The 20,062-nt window shown below is 43.0% G+C and overlaps 1 protein-coding gene across 1 annotated transcript in view; it reads left to right on the top strand.

The window, feature by feature from the left end:
- Nucleotides 1–1,018: 1,018 nt before the first annotated feature.
- Nucleotides 1,019–20,062, top strand: part of col14a1a (collagen, type XIV, alpha 1a) — a 47,302-nt gene continuing 28,258 nt past the window's right edge. The window contains exons 1-21 of the mRNA XM_083679486.1: nucleotides 1,019–1,091; nucleotides 1,323–1,442; nucleotides 1,766–1,930; nucleotides 2,496–2,657; nucleotides 3,040–3,197; nucleotides 3,716–3,845; nucleotides 4,583–4,728; nucleotides 6,208–6,337; nucleotides 6,578–6,714; nucleotides 6,930–7,056; nucleotides 7,493–7,632; nucleotides 8,272–8,404; nucleotides 8,607–8,642; nucleotides 9,046–9,188; nucleotides 11,229–11,361; nucleotides 11,918–12,040; nucleotides 13,041–13,190; nucleotides 14,977–15,093; nucleotides 17,014–17,160; nucleotides 18,032–18,106; nucleotides 19,304–19,443. Of these exons, the coding sequence (XP_083535612.1) occupies nucleotides 1,034–1,091; nucleotides 1,323–1,442; nucleotides 1,766–1,930; nucleotides 2,496–2,657; nucleotides 3,040–3,197; nucleotides 3,716–3,845; nucleotides 4,583–4,728; nucleotides 6,208–6,337; nucleotides 6,578–6,714; nucleotides 6,930–7,056; nucleotides 7,493–7,632; nucleotides 8,272–8,404; nucleotides 8,607–8,642; nucleotides 9,046–9,188; nucleotides 11,229–11,361; nucleotides 11,918–12,040; nucleotides 13,041–13,190; nucleotides 14,977–15,093; nucleotides 17,014–17,160; nucleotides 18,032–18,106; nucleotides 19,304–19,443 (2,670 nt within the window). The 5' untranslated portion in view covers nucleotides 1,019–1,033. The remainder of the gene's footprint in view (nucleotides 1,092–1,322; nucleotides 1,443–1,765; nucleotides 1,931–2,495; nucleotides 2,658–3,039; nucleotides 3,198–3,715; nucleotides 3,846–4,582; nucleotides 4,729–6,207; nucleotides 6,338–6,577; nucleotides 6,715–6,929; nucleotides 7,057–7,492; nucleotides 7,633–8,271; nucleotides 8,405–8,606; nucleotides 8,643–9,045; nucleotides 9,189–11,228; nucleotides 11,362–11,917; nucleotides 12,041–13,040; nucleotides 13,191–14,976; nucleotides 15,094–17,013; nucleotides 17,161–18,031; nucleotides 18,107–19,303; nucleotides 19,444–20,062) is intronic.

A 20,062-nucleotide genomic window follows, 5' to 3' on the forward strand; every position in this document is an offset into this window, starting at 1 on the left:
AGGAAGTTGGATTGAAACGTGATACAACATTCTTCTTCGCCAGAGAGGCCCCATTGGACAGGACTATTCTCCCTGGGATCTGATAGGATGTAGTGGCTGACTTCTAAAAGTGCTCATTTCCTTTGAAACCTAATGGTCCATTGGCCCAGTGAATGAAGCTGCCGTTGCTTGTTTCTCCTCCCCCAGGCTACAGATCCCCTCTGCCTGTGTCACCCCCATGCATTGAAACCCTCTGAAGATGCCATTGCAAATATCATATAATGAAAACTCATATCACTTGTTTTGAATGTTTCAACATACACACAACCATGTTTATGGATGTCGTGATACTACATCCTGAGGGAGAACAAACTTCCTTCCTAAAACAATAAACAAGTGAAGATGGAGAGGTAGACTGTGGACCTCAGTGCATTGCAGCTGTCCGCCTCCCTACGCCTGCCCACAGATTTACTGCGTCGTCAGAGTGCCATCTATTACACCAGTGCTGGAAGTGTGTGTTTTATCCAACAGCAGCTCTTATCACTCCCAGTGCTGGCTTGAAGGAAGGTTGTTTTCCCACAAACTCTCATCAGAGATCTGCTGGATCTGGACAGTGTCCACAGTGTTAGAGACACTTCTTCAAAATGGTATGGTTCCCAAAAATGGACGCAAGAATCCTGACTTATAACTGGATAACTACTGTTTCTCTTCCTTGTCATTTTTCCCATTTAAAGTTATTCATGCATGTTCAATAAAGAATTATAAGAAAAAAAAAGAGTATTTTTTATTTGTCTCACATTTTTCTTGTTTCATTTCCAATTCTTTGGCATAAACGTATTAAACTGAATCTGCACATCAAAAGTATATAAAGTATAAAAATACTCTTAGGGACCTTTTTGTTTTGTTTTGTTTTCATACTGATGTGATGTGTTCCCCCTCTCTCTGCTTGTTTGCAGTGGATCCGTTTATCTGTCAGACTGCTGCCATAGCTGACATCGTCATCCTGGTGGACGGCTCCTGGAGCATTGGCAGGATAAACTTCCGCTTGGTCCGTATGTTCCTGGAAAACCTAGTTAATGCGTTCGGCGTCGGAATCGACCAGACCCGGATAGGTGGGCATTACATCATCCACTATTATTGCTTAGCTTTCCAGCTCCATCTACTGTCATAGGGTTCAACAACCCTCTCCATAGAGGCTGTTTATCCTGTCATGTTAGTGTTAACCTAATGTGTAACGTCAAAGGTCAGAGTGTCAAAGCTCTTTTTAGAGTTAATGGGGCCACAGAGGGTAAATCAGTTTTGACAGAGGTGATTATCTTTGCCCCCCCCCCCCCCGTGTTTAGGTCTGGCTCAGTACAGTGGAGACCCCAGGATTGAGTGGCAGCTGAATGCCTTTACCACTAAGGATGCAGTGATTGATGCTGTGAAGAACCTGCCCTACAAAGGAGGCAACACACTGACAGGTATAGTAGCAGCATCCTCTGACTTCCTCACTCATGAAAGTAATGGAAAGGTCTCACATCACTGGAAAACATAACATCACAATCCTGATTCTTCTTGTGTAGTTACACAAACCGCTGAACTATATTACTATGTGCAGTGACAGAGCAATTACTAATGTACTCATCATGTTAATACAGTGTTGTTAATTGAATAAGAGTAACTACACAGTTACAGTATAAGGGGCAACTTCATGTAAAGTGTATCCATAGAGTGTTGGGATATCTTGACCAGTGCAGTCGTCATCTCCAGTATGGGATAACTCTCTCTGTGTGTGTCTCCCAAGGTCTTGCACTGACCTATGTCCTGGAGAACAGTTTCAAGGCAGAGTCGGGTTCCAGGCCTGGCGTTCCCAAAATTGGGATCTTGATCACAGACGGCAAGTCCCAGGATGATGTCATACCGCCTGCTCAGAGCCTGAGGGACGCCGGCATTGAGCTCTTTGCCATCGGTAAGAAAGGAGGCCACATTGTGTTTATGTTTGAACACATGATTGTGTCTTTTGGCTTAGATGCATGCTGTGTGTCTTTGACTTGGTGCTGTATTTGACACAGTATGTGTGTCAAGGCTGTCATAGGCTGACATATAGTTGATGCGCTATTGCTTCAGCGTTTAATCAAAATAAATAGCCAGACAATTAATGAGTATGAATACAGATTGTAAATTGACACTTAATCAGGACAGAAAATTGCACTGAGAGTGAAAAGGTTTCTCCTCAAGGTTTCTCCTCAAGGTCCTTGGTGTGCTAGTTTTCCTTCTTGATTGTTTATAAGTAACTTATTTATACCTTGGAAAACAGGTGCGTGCATTACTCTCTGGGTAATAGGCAATATTAATGGATCAATTACTTTAAGCACCAGGGAGAAATGAAAAAGACCAGGGCTCCTATCCACAAGGACAGGAGTCGTGCCCCCTTAATTTAAAGTACAATTACTTTGAATAAACATTGATTTCATTTTCTATCACTGCGTATTGAAACATTGTAAACTACGCTGGTGTTCTTTCCCTGTGTGAAGGTGTGAAGAATGCTGATGAGAATGAGCTGAGGGCCATCGCCTCTGAGCCTGACGACACTCATGTCTACAACGTAGCCGACTTCAGCATCATGAGTACCATTGTCGAAGGCCTCACCAAGACTGTGTGTCACCGCGTTGAGCAGCAGGACAAGGACATCAAAAGTGAGTGTACATTTTCATGCTCCTGGCAATTTTTTTATTTTTTTATATTATATTATTTTATTTTTCATTTTTTTCACTTACAGTACAATACACATCACACCTAACAGCCCATTTGCCTCCCCTACCATCCCCTCCCCATAGTTTGTCATAGACACACAAACACCACAACACACACATACACATACACAGACAGATACTCACTCACTTTCAGACTGGATGTAGGATTTGTACATTATAAACTGCACTGTATAAACATGCTTGTCTACATAGTGTACAGTATTTGTTCTTGTATACCCCTGTCATTGTCTAAGTATGCATTTGAATTCATTCATTCATTCATTGATTTTGGTGACATGTCACAAACATTTGAATGTAATTCCAGGCAAGCCTGACAGTGAGGAGACTGCAGGAGCCCCTCAGGACCTGGTGACATCAGAGGTGACGGCCAGGAGTTTCCGTGTGTCCTGGACCCACGCCCCGGGGAATGTGGAGAAGTACCGTGTGGTGTTCTACCCTGCCACAGGAGGCCGACCAGAAGAGGTGACAGGAGGATCCATTACTCACTCCCACTCCCACTCACTACCCTGTCCTCCCTGTCACAACAACCCTGACCTGACCCTGTTACCCTCTGCTCCTTTTTGGAAATCAGTTATCCAGTCAGTCTGGATAAATGCTGCCGATCAGAGCAGCTGGAAAGATGTGTGGCAGTATCATCAAGGGTCCCATTAGTCGTTTCCTGAACACTTACAGTACAACTTGAGTTGATTTACTGACTCCAGATGTGGAAGAGTCAAGTAGGAGAGCAGCCATTTCCAAAGGGTTTGGAAGGTCTACCATGATCGCAATTATTTGGGATCAGATCAAAATCAATGATAGTTTTTACATTTTAAGCCCCATCAAGTGTACTCTTCCCTTGTTTTCCTCTTCAGACTAATACATGTGTACAGTGGAGACGGATCATGTGTTTTAGCCCATCCTCTCTGTCAGGCACACCAGTCATCGACCCAGCGTTTGTGTTAGGTAGTTCATTGACCCGGTGTCTTGTGTTCCTCTTCCAGGTTGTGGTGGATGGTACAGAGAGCTCCGCGGTGCTGCAGCATCTGAACTCCCTGACAGAGTACCAGGTTGCTGTGTTTGCTGTGTACACCAGCTCAGCCAGCGAGGGCCTGCGTGGTAGTGAGACCACACGTGAGTTCCCTCTCCCTTAACCTCGCTGGTGACTCATCACCTCCTTGATCCTGTATACTGTACAGCCGTTTCATGTTTTTTTGTTTTTATCGCCTATAGCATTTGATGTTCTTTTATCATTTCATTACTGTATATTCTAGGAAACCCTTAATATTTCCGTTTTACTTGTTATATCTTGGGTGAAATACGAATAGTTTTCCAGCATATTGATGCACAGTACCCCCCTCATGGCATGAATGTAAATACATTAGCCATTTTTACATGTGTTGTTATTTTGTAAGTTTAGCTCAGATTTTACTTCCACACACACTCCCAATCCATCCCCAGCACCCCTGACTTGTCATTTCCTAGAACTCAAATCGCTACACACCTCATCTGTCTGGAAACTGAGCTGTAGAAACACCCACGTCCTCTCATAGAGTCCTACTGTTTACTGTTGGGATTAAGGTAGTTATGTGCTGTGTTCCTAATCCTGGGATTAAAACCCACCGTCTTTCTGTTTGTTTTATTTGTTTATTTTGTTGCATAAACAACAAAAAAAAGAAAAGGCGAGAGAAAATAGTGCCAATAAAAACAGGATCACAGATGTGAGTAGGTGAGGGCTTATATAAAAGGACATCTCCTAAATACCTCACCAATGGACTTCCTCCTCTACTGTGTGTGTTTGTTTGTGTGTGTGTGTGTGTGTGTGTGTGTGTGTGTGTGTGTGTGTGTGTGTGTGTGTGTGTGTGTGTTAGTACACCTCCCCATGGTGAACAACCTGGAGCTGTACAATGTGACCCACAACTCCATGCGAGCCCGCTGGGGCAGCGCTGAGGGCGTCTCTGAGTACATGATCCTCTACGCCCCGCTGTCTGAGGAGGGGTCCTCAGATGACAAAGAGGTGATCCCGCCAGCGGGGAAGTAGGGGGTAGTTGGCTTTCAGGGACTTTGGTGTTCCCTTTCTAATGGTAAAATCCACCGTAGATAATCCCTACTCGACTGGCTAGGGTCACTGGAGGAGGCAGCTTTGTCACTGGGTCTGCTGCTGTCATGGTGGCTAGAGGCCCTTACTCAGAGGGTCTCCCCTGGCTTCAGTACATGCTGCAGTAGGATTACTTACTGAGAGAGACTACACCTATGTGCCCTGTGTAAGTAATGGGACAGTGAAGCATCTTTTCTAGAAGAAGGAAGAAGACTCTTTATTTGGCCATGCAATCAATTCTCATCAATTGTAGGAATTTGACACGTGCACACCCCTCCCAAGACAACACACACACTGCACACACCACACCACCAAGGGAGAATAGAGCTCTGGGCTCTGGGCTCTGGGCACAGGGCAGCCATATTCAGCGCCGTTGGAGCAGTTAGGGGTTAAGTGCCTTGCTCAAGGGCACAACGGTAGTGGTAGGAGCCTTATATATGATGCCAGTAACCTTCCAGTTACCAGCTCACATCCGGCTCCCTCCTAAAGTTTATAAGAACTTTTTTTATGCATACTCCCCCTATTTCAGGGTACCTAAAAGTAACGGGGCATATTTATTTAGGAATCAATTACACACTGTATATCCTTTTAATTTTAAATTGAGTCTATAACACAACAAAATGTGGAAAAAGTGAAGGGGTCTGAATACTTTCCGAAGGCACTGTAAATCGGAAGATTGACTTGGCCAGTCAAGACCTTTCCACTTTTTGGCCCTGAAAAATTCCCTAGTTGCTATGGAAGTATGTTTTGGGTCATTGTCTTACTGTATGATGAAGAACCATCAAATGAATTTGGAGGCATTTGCTTGCACTTGAGCAGACAAGATGTTTCTGTATACTTCAGAATACATTCTGCAATTAAGACAAGTGATAATGATGGCTTCCTTTACTGTCATTGACCCCTCTTTGGTCCTCATGTTGACAGACACCAATCGCAAACTCCAAAGGCAAATGCAAAGGCTAGAATCAATAGTAGACATGCATAAATGATGTGACGGAACACACCTGACATACCAGAAACACCTGTCAAGCCAATTGTCCCATTACTTTTGGGTACCCCACTTTTTATGTGGATTTAAGTGTTAAAATCTGAGAGAAAATGCTTCACTGTCCCATTATTGACGCAGGGCACTGTACCGTAGGTGTTGCATTGTTATGTATTATTATTATATTATTATAATAAATAACAGCAGTTTAGTTTTTTATACAATACTAATGATGCAGGACCCATAGTTTATACAATACTGCATGATGCTGCATGAATCTGTTTTCAGGCTGGGAAAAGATATTCCTCAAGTGATTCTGCATTAATTATTCTCCATATTAATCAGGGTTCCAGATGGTCTGTTCTGCTTTTAGTTTTATCACTCCCTGTCACTGATGCAACATTTGCCAACAGATGAAGGTGTCAGACTCAGTGACTGACGTGGAACTGGAAGGGCTGACTCCTTACACAGAGTACACTGTGACTGTGTATGCCATATATGGGGAAGAGGCCAGCGATCCTCTCACTGGCCAGGAGGTCACCTGTGAGTGCCCTCTCTGATACATAACATCTCAAAGAGATGTCAATCATTAGTACAGTCATTTTTTGATATTTGGGATGAACATTTTTTGAATGCCCGATCAGCTATGAATCAGAAAATAAATGGATGGCACCATTTATAATTTCAGGCAAAGGACACGTGTCTTTATGTTAACAGAAACTGTACAGTACATGTTTATACAATCATGACCTTAAACATTCTTTGATTTTGTTCGGTTGGCAGTACCCCTGAGTCCAGCGCGGAACATGCAGTTCTTTGATGTTGGCCACAACTCTGCCAGACTCACCTGGGACGCTGCATCCGGGGAGGTCAAAGGCTACCGCATCATGTATGTCAAGACTGACGGAGTCCAGACAGAGGTTGGTGCCAATACCATTTATACTCCCACTTCTATTCTCTCTCTTTCTCTCTCTCTCTCTTTCTCTCTCTCTCTCTCTCTCTTTCTCTCTCTCACGCTCTCTCACGTACTCACTTCAGCCATTCGTTAATATCTACTTGATATGAAAGTGCTTGGTGTTGATAAGAGGAGACATGCATTACTGCTGAGTATAACATGGTGTGTGTATCTCCTCAGGTGGAGGTGGGTCCATTCACGTCCTGGACTCTGAGTGACCTTTCATCACTAACGACGTACACGGTGGCCATATTTGGGATCTACGACGAGGGCCAATCAGAGCCCCTCACTGCCAGCTTTACTACCAGTAAGATCTGTACACTCTGTGACTCAAAGTACACTGAGTATCACTCAGGGAGTGAAGGGAGAAAATATACAAAGTGTGTTTCAGAGCCTGTCTGTACTGTGCTCATATTGACGAGTCAAGCAGCAGTGAAATTAACACTTTTTTTCTCTGCCATAAAGCATCATTCCTGAAGCACTCACACATTGCGCTCGAAACCCACTCATTACTCAGTGTTAAAGTGACCGATTCAGACATTTATATCATTTGTTTTTATGGCTTTGTTGGCAGCCAGCCATTTTCATTTGAGAAAATCGGATAGCACAGTCAAATTTGCATGGCATTCCCTAGTCCTCAAACAGAGATCGGTTCACCACCACGCTGAGTCAGCAGAATGAAACTTATCTCTTGGATGTGATATCTTTTTTATCTATTCACGCCTTGTTTCTGTCTCTTTCAGCACCTGTACCAGGACCTCTTAACCTCATAGCCAGCAAGGTCACTACGGATAGCTTCAGGGTCGACTGGGAGCACTCTTTAGCGGACATTGCCCTTTACAAACTGTCCTGGGCACCTGTTGATGGTGGGGACACTAAGGAGGTCAGTGCTTGAGGACTTCTATAGGTTGACCAGTTTTTTGGATGAGGTCTGAAGATGAAAGATATATTTTAAATTAAAGTCTTGCCAACTGAGATCAACTCACACACAAACCAAGTTTGATACTTGGGGGTGATTGATGCGATTTTCAGGGGCTCCGATAACTGATTATGGCCCTGAGCCAGAGTGTTCATCATCTGCCATTAACAAGAGAACAAGCCAGACCTGGCCACCGGTTGGGACAACAGCTCCAATTCCAGCTCCAGCCAGCTGGTGAAATATGCTTTGTGAACTGAATGTGACATCACCCCTGCCTCTCGCATGGCCTGGTCTGGGCCGTGTAGGTGGTAAAATGCACCATGAGGTTTTATGCCGATCCTGGATTTTGCACAGCTGTTCTTTATAGATAGCACTGCAGGTCGATGTGTTTACTGAGAGCCATCGGAGCAGAAAATAATACTCTGTGTGAGGTGGGCTGGAATGTTGCACCAGAATGCTCTCCTGCCGAACTGTGAGAGGAGATTTTCCCCCACAAACTCACAAACACAGATTAGCAGACTTAATCCACGAGCGCGGTGGATGATAATAATATGGATAGCATGTGTGTATTCATAGTCTGTTATGTATCTCTCTCTGTTCAAGGTGGTTGTGAATGGCAATGTGGACATATACCTCCTCAGAGGACTGAGCCCTTTCACCAAGTATAAAGTGATGTTGACTGCCGTCTTGAAAGATAAATCAGAGAGTGAAGTAGTGTCTGTGGTCGAGACAACATGTAAGAGAATAAACATTTCTATCGTTTTTTCCAAGCATCCTGTGATTCTTATATATACTAATGCGACAATTCAGACCATGACTTGGGACTTTTCTTTTTACACTGTTAACATAAAATTGATCAATCTAAACTGTAGTTGTTCATTCAATGATTACATTTTATGTCTATGTGGATGTTTAACTGCATGACTGTGTTTTTACAGTGGCCAGGACAACAACCGCTGCCACCACAACTTCAGGTAATTAATGTTTAAATGACTCTTAGTTGCCGATGGGAACGCTCTGCTCACATTGTTACTGAGCTGGCTTTTCCCACAAGTCCCTTTGACTCGATTATGGTCCTGGAGAGCCATATGCCATCTGTTTTCTGTTCCGTCTGGGACCAAACTGTCGTTTTCAAATTGAATCAACAGAGTTGTCTATTTACTCCACTTTTAACCTATTTCTCCCTTGTATCTGGAATTTTTCTTTTAGCTATGGCCTGAGTTTTCTCTTGTAAGCTAATTCTTGACGACAGAGTTCATTCTGATTATTCATAGATGGGTTGATTGTTTACTGTATTTCATGCTGAATATCTTGATTGTGATTGTATTTCATGATGATTCACTTCAGCTCTGTACTTCTCTATATGGTCTCCTCCAGTGGTGCGGCAGGCAGTGAGGAATCTGCAGATCATTGATGAGACCACCTACAGCCTGGAGGTTTCCTGGGAACTGGAGGACCCAAAGGTGGACCAGTACCGGGTGTCTTACGTCAGCCTGAGAGGGGACCGGGCAGAGGAATCGGTGAGGATACAGAGAACTGGAGATAATAACAAAAAAGCAACTATAACAAGAACAAAACACAAAAAAAGAGAACTCAACTCTGATCAGGAAGGAAGCAATTCACACGGAGGCTACTCATTTAGCCTTGGGAATTGACCACACGGTCAATATCATTATAGGGTTCTTAGATTATGATGACAAGACAAGTATACAGTATCCGTCCGGGGTAAGATTTGATGTGAATGTGTAATGACTGTTGAGCATAATTACCCTAATTTGTATCTGCATGAAATTAACTTCGTGACACAGCGTTTGAAAGACACCAGAGATCATGTTGCTTTGGGTCGCTGCCTGGAAACAAATGAAGGCCTTGTTTGATCATAGCTCTTAGTCACTGAACGAATTCCTGTCAGGCACCATGGTAGTGGTGGTATGGAGACACATACTGATTCACTGCTGATGCTTGGTGGCATAAGAATGCATGGTGTCTATACACTATCAATTCAAAGCGTGCACTTGATTTGAATACATTTGAAAACACATTATTCTTACTTGTTGGAACTATTTGCCTTGCATCTTTCTTGAAGATAGCCCTGTCACACTCATCAATGGCATGGGTAGATTTTAAAGTGGTAATATTTGGTTTTAACTGTGCTCAAGACAAAGCATTGCTTGACACTTGCTTCTCTGCGGCTGTATATATCCCCTTCACCAGAACTATTTGTGTAAGTTGTTTCTCCCAATGCAGTGAATTTCTGTAGATTTTATCCTCCAGCTCATTCAATAGAATCACAGTGGCAGAAGTGTGGGTCATCTTTTCAATGTGAAAAATGATTAGGGTAGGTTGGTCATTTTTCACCATTCTCCATGGAGCCCTTGAGCCAAGTCTCCCTGAGTGACTCTGATGGTGTAACCCTCCTCCTTCACCTGTGTTTTAATTTCCTATCCTGGCTCAAGCTGTGCAGAAGATAGAGGGGATGGGGCCACATAAAAGACATTCCATTATCTTTTCAAGAAGCATTTAGGTCACTGAGAAGGGAACACATTGAAGAGCAAAAAAAAAAAAAAGAAACCCATTTCCCACAAAGCAGAGAGTCGTGTGAGGACATGTTCCTAAGAGAAAGTTTGGGAGTGTTGAATTTGGCTAACTCCCTGGCAGGTTTCAGCACCACATCGCTGGCGGACAGCACCACTAATCAGACTTGTTTCCCAGGACAGTCCACCTCAGACGCGAGGCCTGACAGGGCAACGGATCGGGGCTCTGGCCTGGTGTATTCGACAGCTTGGTTAGCTAGGGAAGATGAATTATAGGGATTCTAAATATTTGATGACATTTGTCCTAAAAATTCTAATTGCAAGTAATTATTCTGAAGGCTCATGGATTTTGTTCAGTGTACCTTCAAAGGGAACACCTTTTTTGCACCCCTATTCTTTTTTTCAAAGACTGCTTAGTCTGGTTAAATGACAGTCATGATGGTGAAATATGTGGTAAAATTGGGCCCTGGACCTTCAACTCATCTCTCATTTGATGCTAATCCTTGTCATCACCAACTTGGCTATCAGCTAGAACTATTTGGCCAAAATTGGTTATGACTCATGAGAGAGAATAGACCAGAGCACTAAAGCAGTTTTGGAAGGCAAACTTCAAACTACATCTGACTCAACACCCAAAGTAATGTGTCAGTTCAGTCACTGTCAGAAGGACCAATCCACAGATGAGGCATTAGGTATGTGTGATTGATGATGTGTCAGTAATATAGGTAAATAAGACACTCTTGGGAGGGGAGGTACTGTAGCCTAGTCCTCTGTTTCCATTGACCTCCCTCTCTCTTAGAGGAGCCCCTCAAGCTTAACCTTGCCTTCACCCCTACAAATACACACACACACACACACACGCACGCACGCACGCACGCACGCACGCACGCACACACACACACACACACACACACACAGACACACAGACACACACACACACAGACACACACACACACACACACACACACACACACACACACACACACACACTGTATCATATGTGTAACCAACAGCATCATTGTGTAGGTCCTGGTGCCTGGTAGGCAGAAGACTGTAGTCCTCCAGCCTCTACTCTCTGACACCGAGTATAAGGTGACCGTTGGCCCCGTGTATGCTGATGGACAGGGTGGCATCAGTGCGTCCACTTTGGGCAGAACATGTGAGTCTAACCTCCCTTCTGATGGTTCTGCAGCTGTGTTGTTCCTTAATCCTGGCTCAGTGTCGACACCCTCTAAGAGGAATGTAATTGGGCATGGCGACAAATATTGATTTTCTCCATTAATAAGCTTAATGAAAGCCATTCATAATTCGCAGCGGTTCTCCTTCCAGTAATGAGCCACTAAAATGTCCTTCACTTCCTGTGTTGTAATTGATTATGTACACCATTCTCTAAATTATTACCTATGAATAGCAATCTAGGGTTGTCTCCACTCTTTACAATTCAAATTGAAATGTCACTGTGAATATAACTCACATTTTAAAGGGAAGAGTGCAGTTCTTTGGCCAGCTTGTGTTCCAAACAAAATCCTCTCATAAAACTCAGTAGTTGATAAATCATTGCAGCAGCAAACATACATATGACTTTAATTACTTTAAATGTTTTGGATGGATGAGATTGTGATTTGCATATCAGTGCATTAAGAACTGTGTCCCATCAGTTTATTGCTCGCCACAGTGAACATGTGCCAATGTCTCCACTTTTCTGTTTTTGGCAGTGCCCCTCACAGCTCCTAGCAACCTGAGGGTGTCTGAGGAATGGTACAACCGCTTCCGTATCACCTGGGACCCCCCTCCCTCTCCCACCATGGGCTACAGGGTCGTCTACCAGCCCACCTCTGGTGTGTACAGACCTGCTTCAATACAGACCTGCTCCAATACAGACCTGCTCCAATACAGACCTGCTCCAATACAGACCTGCTCCAATACAGACCTGCACCAACACAGAACCGCTCAATCTCAGACCTCCCCCAGTACAGACCTTCCCCAGTACAGACCTTCCCCAGTACAGACCTTCCCCAGTACAGACCTACTCCTATACAGACCTGCATTATACTCTCACCAAATAACATTTATGAAGAGAACTTTAACATTAAGGATTTTTTGTATTATCTGTTTTTGTACTCTCACCTCGAGAAGGATTGAAAGAGTTTCCTTTAAGACGATTTATAAGACTTGATATTTCCATGACTGTTAAAGGGAGACTTAACATCATTATTCTGTCAGCAGTTTCAACTATAAACAGACGCCTTGATTTGGATGTAATACCTATTGGGCAAAGAGTCACTCAGCTCTGTTTTTTACATAAAAGCTACACAAGAAAGTAGAAACAAGAAAGTTTGTGCGAGCCTCTGTTTTCTATTAAAAGCTCTTAAAATTGCTTTGTGGCTCAGTGAAATTGGTCCTCCACCTAGATTTAATGCCTTCTAAAACAAGAGAAACAGGGAGCTCTGCAGACTGTAACAGGAGATTTGATTGCTCTTACGATAAATGCTCTATGCTGCTCTCTACTATCCCAGCCTCCCTCCCTCCCTCCCTCCCTCCCTCCCTCCCTCCCTCCCTCCCTCCCCCTTCTGACTGTCCAGCTTGATTTGGTTTTAAACTTAGGTGTGAAGTGTTCTATTCACTGAGGTAGTAGTTTAGCTCTCTCTCTGTGTGTGTGTGTGTGTGTGTGTGTGTGTGTGTGTGTGTGTGTGTGTGTGTGTGTGTGTGTGTGTGCGTGTGTGTGTGCGTGCTTGCGTGTGTGCGTGCATACATGCATGTGTGTCTATAAACACATAGAGTATTTGTCATGGGGGGGTTCTGACATGGACTATCTTTATTCTAATCTCATCTCTTCAGTGTCAGGGCCTGCTCTAGAGACCATGGTGGGTGACGATGTCAACACCATGCTTATCCTCAACCTGCTGAGTGGCACAGAGTACAGCGCCAGGGTCATCGCCTCCTACGCCACAGGCACCAGTGAACCACTCACGGGCATCGCCAAGACATGTAAGGGTTTGGGGACCGTCTGGGGCTGCTGTTTTTAGAGTAGCAGTTGTTTTTCCTTTTAGTAAGAAGATTCTTGCACTGTATATTCACAAGTCAAGGCCATCCTACAAAAGACACACCACGGTCAACTTGGTGGTTAAATATGATCCTTTTTTTTCTTTCAACTGTCCAGTACCAAGTTATTACTTTGAATATGCTGTTTTGTTGATATCACCCAAATTCACTGACTTAATCGACTGACCAGTGTGTGCATTAGGCTTCCCATTCTTCACTCCATCTTCTTTCTTTTTTTTCCGCCATAATGCAATGCCTGTCAAGATTTAAGATATAAGACAAATATTTGAGAGAATGATAAACATGTTTGCACCTTGCTGATGCAGGCAGATTCCTTTTCTTTGAAGATTATTCCACTTTGATGGACAGCTAAGACTGTTAATATTCACACAGACAGTCAGAGTAATGATATACCTTTGCATATAAATTTAATATCAGCAGGTGCATCACATCATAACACATGCTTTTGAGCTTTTCTCATCAAAAGCAAATAGATTTGCTTTCCTATAAAGTCCTCTGACAATATATCAAAATTCTGCTGTGTCACCACCTAAAAAGAGCAGTGTTTTCATTTCAGCTTAGTAAAATGAGCCAGCCAAGATTTTGAGATATCTGTTCACGACTGGCAGATCGAGGCCATAAATCCACTAGTCCCTCTGTAATGGGAGGATGGACGATGCTGTGGAATAAAGTACAGTGCATTATAGAGAGATGAACTTTAAGTGACACTAAGGACTCTTTAGGACTGACACTAAGGACTTTGCTTTACCCCACACATAGTTCACATTTTTCTATATAATTATATCAGCATATCCGTGATGAGTCATATCAATATTTCATGCATTTCAATTTGACCTTTAAATAATTAAATGCACAATAGCCAATTTTGCCTAGTTTTCTGTTTCAGAGGTCTCCTTCCTTGTGAGCCAGAAGCTGTCCATGCATACATACAGCTCATTAACACCGGTTATATAAGCATGTTAAAGGGTGTCATCTGCATTATTCAGAAGGAAAAAGATAATACACCTGCCATATGTTTTCTGTAGACTTTCTGTCTTCAAGAAAATCGTTTTGAGGGCTATTGTAGCTATAGAACGTGATACAATACATCTACTGTACTATATGTGTCAGATTTTGACAGCTTCGAGGCTCTTTTTCATAGTCTAGTCTATCTGCCCTTGAAATCTACATTTTATGTTACAGAGTCATTGGATAGATTAGATTCTAGCTAGAAGAAAGCTGAAGCTATATCAACTATGTATTGTGTAATCCGTTGGGAACTACTTTTATGACAGCTATGTAGAAATACACGTCCTGGTTTGATTTGAGAACAGTACTCAGTATTGATTTGAGAAGTTCCATGGGAGTGTTCCTAGCGTTTCTATTGTTTACGGTACTGCGATGGCTTTCATAAAATTGTGGAATAGATTTTAACTTACCGCACTCTATCAACCCGTCAAGATTCATAGCCCTCCCTATGCCACAAGTAAGTGCTGGATAGGCTTCAGTTATTTGCTCATTCCATATTGATTCTTCCCATTAATAATAATTGGCTTTTTATTGGAGTAGATAGAATGAATTCCTTTGAGGCACATCCACAGCCCGGTTGAGTGTGTCTTTTATGATGCTTAATGACGGGGAGCTTCCTTCTCTTTTTCTGTGCATTTTCCAGGTTGTTAGGTTCTTTTCTTCTGTGTTGGTTCATTCACGGTCTATTCCTTCCTCCACTCAGCATACCTCGGCGTGTCCAACCTGAGCACGTACCAGGTGCGTATGACCAGTTTGTGTGCTCAGTGGCAGCCTCATCCCCAGGCCTCCCTCTACAGAGTGATCATCGAATCTCTGCTCAGTGAGTACGCTTCCTTCTCATATTTGTCCATGTCCTTAATCTGATGTACAAGTTAATAGGAAGATACAGCTGTAATAAAGTTGTTTATGTTAACATTCCCCCACTGTGCCTTTATGTGCCATAGAATAAACTTGAAGAGTTGTTGTCTCACTGATCTGATGCAAGCTGATGGTGTTGCTGCTCTGTTTCATAGCACCGAGGCTTGAGGACTTCTTTGTTTTATTGCCTTGCTTATTTCCATCTCCCAAACCTTACACACTGGCTTATCTCAAAATCCACCCAATCTGGTACTCCTTTCTCCCTGTGAGTGCTCGACGGCAGCCATAAGCACAGGAGATTTGATATCTGTACCAATATTAAAAGCACATCCTGCCTCTAGTCCTTCCGTGCGTTTGCGCTCTGTCTGGCTTTCTCAGACATATTTTTATCACAGATGTTATAGGAGCTGATTTGAGTGACAGCCACAGCATTGTGTTGTGAGTGGGAGTGTTACAACTATAACACTAAACATTGTCTTATTTCCACTACCAGTCCACAATCATAAAGGTAGTAGAGAATGACACACGTCTTGTGTGTAAGTGGGTGTATTATTCCCTCAGAATCAGTTTATTAACCATGATTTACAAACATCCTTGGCTATATGAGCTTCATAATGAATGTGTGTGGGGATATTAAAAGTGCAGTGAAGATCTCATATATTTTGTTGCTTTTGTAATTTTGAGACTTCACTCTTTGTAAGACTTCACCGATAATACATTTTACCCTCCACTAAAATGCTTTTCTTGCAAACCAAATACTTACTGTAAGTAAGAATTTGGTATTTGGTGAGATGGTACTGATGTTTTAGCCAAGATGTTGGATATTTTTCCACTGAGAAGGGCTTTATGCAAGGCTTTAAATGAAAATGTCTCATCCAATTGTTTAATCAGTTGAGAAATCAGTCACATGAGTCAGGGTACATATTGTATTTGCTTTATCCCCTTATTGGATTAGGATTGTTGTGGTCTATTATACTGTCGTTATTACGTGGAAGCATTTTGATTGTAAACGAGAACCCTCATAAATCCTTTCGTAAATGGGATGCAGTGATATGATACGCCTGATCTGTTTCCAATAACAGAATGAAATTCCTCATATTAAGCAGTTTTGTTGGAAAATGAAAAAAAGCTGTGCCTCCTTTTCCAGCTCCAGCTACTATAACAGTAATCTATTCCCATGGAATTCCTGGTCTTCCTAACAAAAGTCGTTCATTGTCCCCATAGAGGCAGATGGATTACAGTTAAATGAAGATGTATTAGGGAGTTCTAGTTGGATATTAATGTTGCGATGGGAAAGATACAGTATTGCCTCCCTGCCAGACGAAGGAAGGAAATCCCTGGAAGGAGATTTTGGAATCAGAATCCAGGAGCAGGGAGAATAGAGGAGGCAGATTTCCAAACTACTTCATTTGATTCTCTCTCCCCTGACTGAGACACGCAGGGTCCCTGGATAACTAAGCAGCCAGGCACACGGTTCATGTTAGATGCACTGGCCCAGCTGGCTGGCTGGCTGGCTGGCTGGCTGGCTGGCTGGCTGGCTGGCTGGCTGGCTGGCTGCTCAAAAAGTCTCAGCTAAAGCTTTTTCACAAAGGGGTTGTATCCGATATGGCAGAGGATTTGTCATTTATTTTTGGCAAGAAGACACCTTGGGAAAATAATTACTTTAATGAAACTGATGAATGGCCGCTATTAGTCTTTGTGACTATTTTTTTTGTTCTAGTTCAGTGTTTGGTGTGAATGCTGACGTTAGTGGTTCACATTCTTCTTGCAGAGCCATATTCACAGCAGCATGCCCTTATACAGTCAGCTATTTCTGTTATGTTCTAGAAAGCAGGAATAAAATGTTGGTGTCAACTGATTGAGTTTCTATCTTTTTTTTCAGATGGGCAGAGACAGGAAGTTAGTGTTGGGGGTGGGACATCCAGGCACTGCTTCTACGACCTGGCTCCTAACACCCAGTACAAGATCAGTGTGTACACCCAACTCCAAGACATGGAGGGTCCTGCTGTCACTGCCATGGACACAACACGTACGTGTCAACTTAAGTTAACCCATCAAATGTTCTCAACTGTGACAAAACGGAGCTCTTTGCCAGTGCCATGGATTGGAGTTTTCCTGGAGATTTTCTGATAGATAGATGTGACAAAAACACAACACAGCGTATACTGGTTCATTGATTCACTATAGAACTGATGTAAGGAAATTAAATGACCATGATCATTCATGTGATCATCCATGCCAACAGCCCAAAGACTGCAGGCACTGACCATAACCTTGAATTTTTTTTGTTTTGGCTCAGTGACTGTCCTATAGATCAGCTGAGTGAATGGATACCCTCATTTTGTCTCTTAAATTACATCTTCCCATAGCTGCCTGTAGTAAGAGCCACAGCTCATTTCACTTCCCTCTTCCTCCAGCATAAGTGTCACTTAGTAACAACAATAACAGGCCAATGATGCAGGCCATTGGCAAAGCAATGAGGTGGGGAGAACTCTACCTTCAGGGACAAGGAGTGCTCACTCAGTGTCAGAGATACGGATATCACTGTCCCTCAGGATGGTTTTACACTGCTGCAGTTAGAAATAGTATTTGTACTAAGATCTCTCAAGACCAGAGCAATACCGCCCTTGCTTATCCAAAAAAAGAGTGAGACTGTCGATCTGTGTGTGTGTGTGTGTGTGTGTGTGTGTGTGTGTGTGTGTGTGTGTGTGTGTGTGTGTGTGTGTGTGTGTGTGTGTGTGTGTGTGCGTTTGTGCGTGTATGTGTGTGTGTGTGTGTGTGTGTGTGTGTGTGTGTGTGTGTGTGTGTGCATGCATGCGTGTGTCTGTGTGTAGTTGCACACATAAAGAAGCCGATGGATCTGCCATCATGATTAATGTGCTTGTCGTATCTATGTCTAGTTCCTGCCCCCACCCAGCCACCGACGACCCCCCCCACGACGACCCCCCTCCCAACCATCCCACCTGCTAAAGAAGGTGAGAGAGAGAAATTCTGCCTGTGTCCACAGCCCCTCATGCTGATCTCACTGTAGTCTGACCTTTCTCAAACCCACAGTACATCTCTCATGACAGGTAACCTTTCCTCGACGCTCTACGGTGCACATCATGCAGAGCTATAAATATGTCTTAACTTTTACCGAATGAACCACATCATGCATTATCACATCACTGTACATGTACTGTAGTTTGTTTTATTTTTGAGCAGAAAATGTCACTAAAGAAGACACACCTCTATCCTTCTTGGTGAATATCCACAATCATATCAAACATTTGCAGTGCAGCTCAAACAAGTGCCAGTCTATGTATATTTACAAAGCATCTGCATGCATTAGTTATCGTGTTAGCTTTTTCTTTGTCCTCTGTTGATCTTCATATACACAATACAAAATATGGTAGGCAGAGACAACCGGCTGTGGTTTTATATCCATTTTTAGCAACTTGTACATAAACTTCAGCTTTTAATTTATCATTAGATATGAAATAATTAAAACGTCCTCAGAGGGTGAATAGAAAAATTAAAAGAACATGTTTTTTGTAGCACTATTTTAGGAGGAGAACATCCTCAGCTTGCAGCTTTCATGGATGTATTCATAGAAAATATATCAAGGATGTTTCTTTGGGGAATCTTTGGAGGAGTTTTGATACTGTCTAACTAACTACTAATACAGAGAAGCCAAATACAGGTCATGAAATGTGCACAATTATATCCTCCTATTGCACAACACTGGCTCTGAATCAAGGGCTTCTGTCGATGTCTGCGGTGTTTGATTACTTCCCCTGAAGAATTCTGTCATAATTCTAAGCACTTAAGACTAAACACAATCCCCTGCCGCTTGGGATTTGTACAAGTCAATTTATGAGTCAATAATTCTCACTTTCTGGCTTGATTACCCACAGCCTTTCAACCCAGCTAAACAGACTAGCCATTCTTTACATTCTGTGAGTGCTGCAGTTCTTCTCTGGCTGAAGAAAAAAAACAGGTGGATATTAATTAGCAGGCCTTATCTGGCTGACTGTAGAACAAGCTCGTGTTTCTGTACAGTAGGAGACAGGGGTTTGGATGGTTCATCTCCAGCTGGTCTGCTGTCGCCTAATCAGACTTTGCAGATGCTTCTGTCTTTCTGCCTGCTGTTTCTAACTCTGTTCCCATATCTCTCTGTGTCCTCATCCCAGTCTGTAAGGCTGCCAAAGCTGACCTGGTCTTCTTAGTGGACGGCTCTTGGAGCATCGGAGACGACAACTTCCAGAAAATCATCCGCTTCCTGTTCAGCACAATAGGGGCTCTGGATTTGATTGGCCCAGATGGGACACAGGTAAGTTAATTGAGAATGTCTATATTTTAGACTACAAATTAGACTAATGGATTTACCCAGTGTAGCCACAGTGCAAATATACATTTCACATGTTGGTGAAGGGGATCATTTTCTCAAGTTACTTTATCCCTTTTAATGCTGCAGCACTGATCCTTGAGAAAGCAAAGTTATGTGAGTAGCTGGCCTAGTAGAGTATACACACAGGGTGAGATTACTAGGTTAGATAAAGCCTTTGCCAACATCATCACCAAATGGCCACAAGCCCGTGGGAGAACCATTATCCTGAAATAGTCTGGTGTCTAGACGTTACAAAGAAGGCCCATAGATCATCATCAAGCCTCCTCTTTCAACCACTCAGAGCCCATTAAGTTAGAGCTGTTGACTTATTGACACAAGGCTGCATTACAAAACTCCTCAGTATCCACTTACTTTATTATAAGGGGATGATGGGTTGTAGAGGAAAGTGAGGAGTGTTGTGTGACGGTCTAGGCTGAACTTGTCTGCTCTCAGACAGACAAATACAAATGCAGAGGTTCTGTGGGAAGGGCCACAGTCCAGGAAGAGAAGGGACAGGGATACATTTATCAGGAGCAGAAGAGTCTTATTTAGCCAGGCCCTT

The sequence above is a fragment of the Argentina silus genome, assembly GCF_951799395.1.
Source record: "Argentina silus genome assembly, chromosome: 10".
NCBI classification, from domain to species: domain Eukaryota; kingdom Metazoa; phylum Chordata; class Actinopteri; order Argentiniformes; family Argentinidae; genus Argentina; species Argentina silus.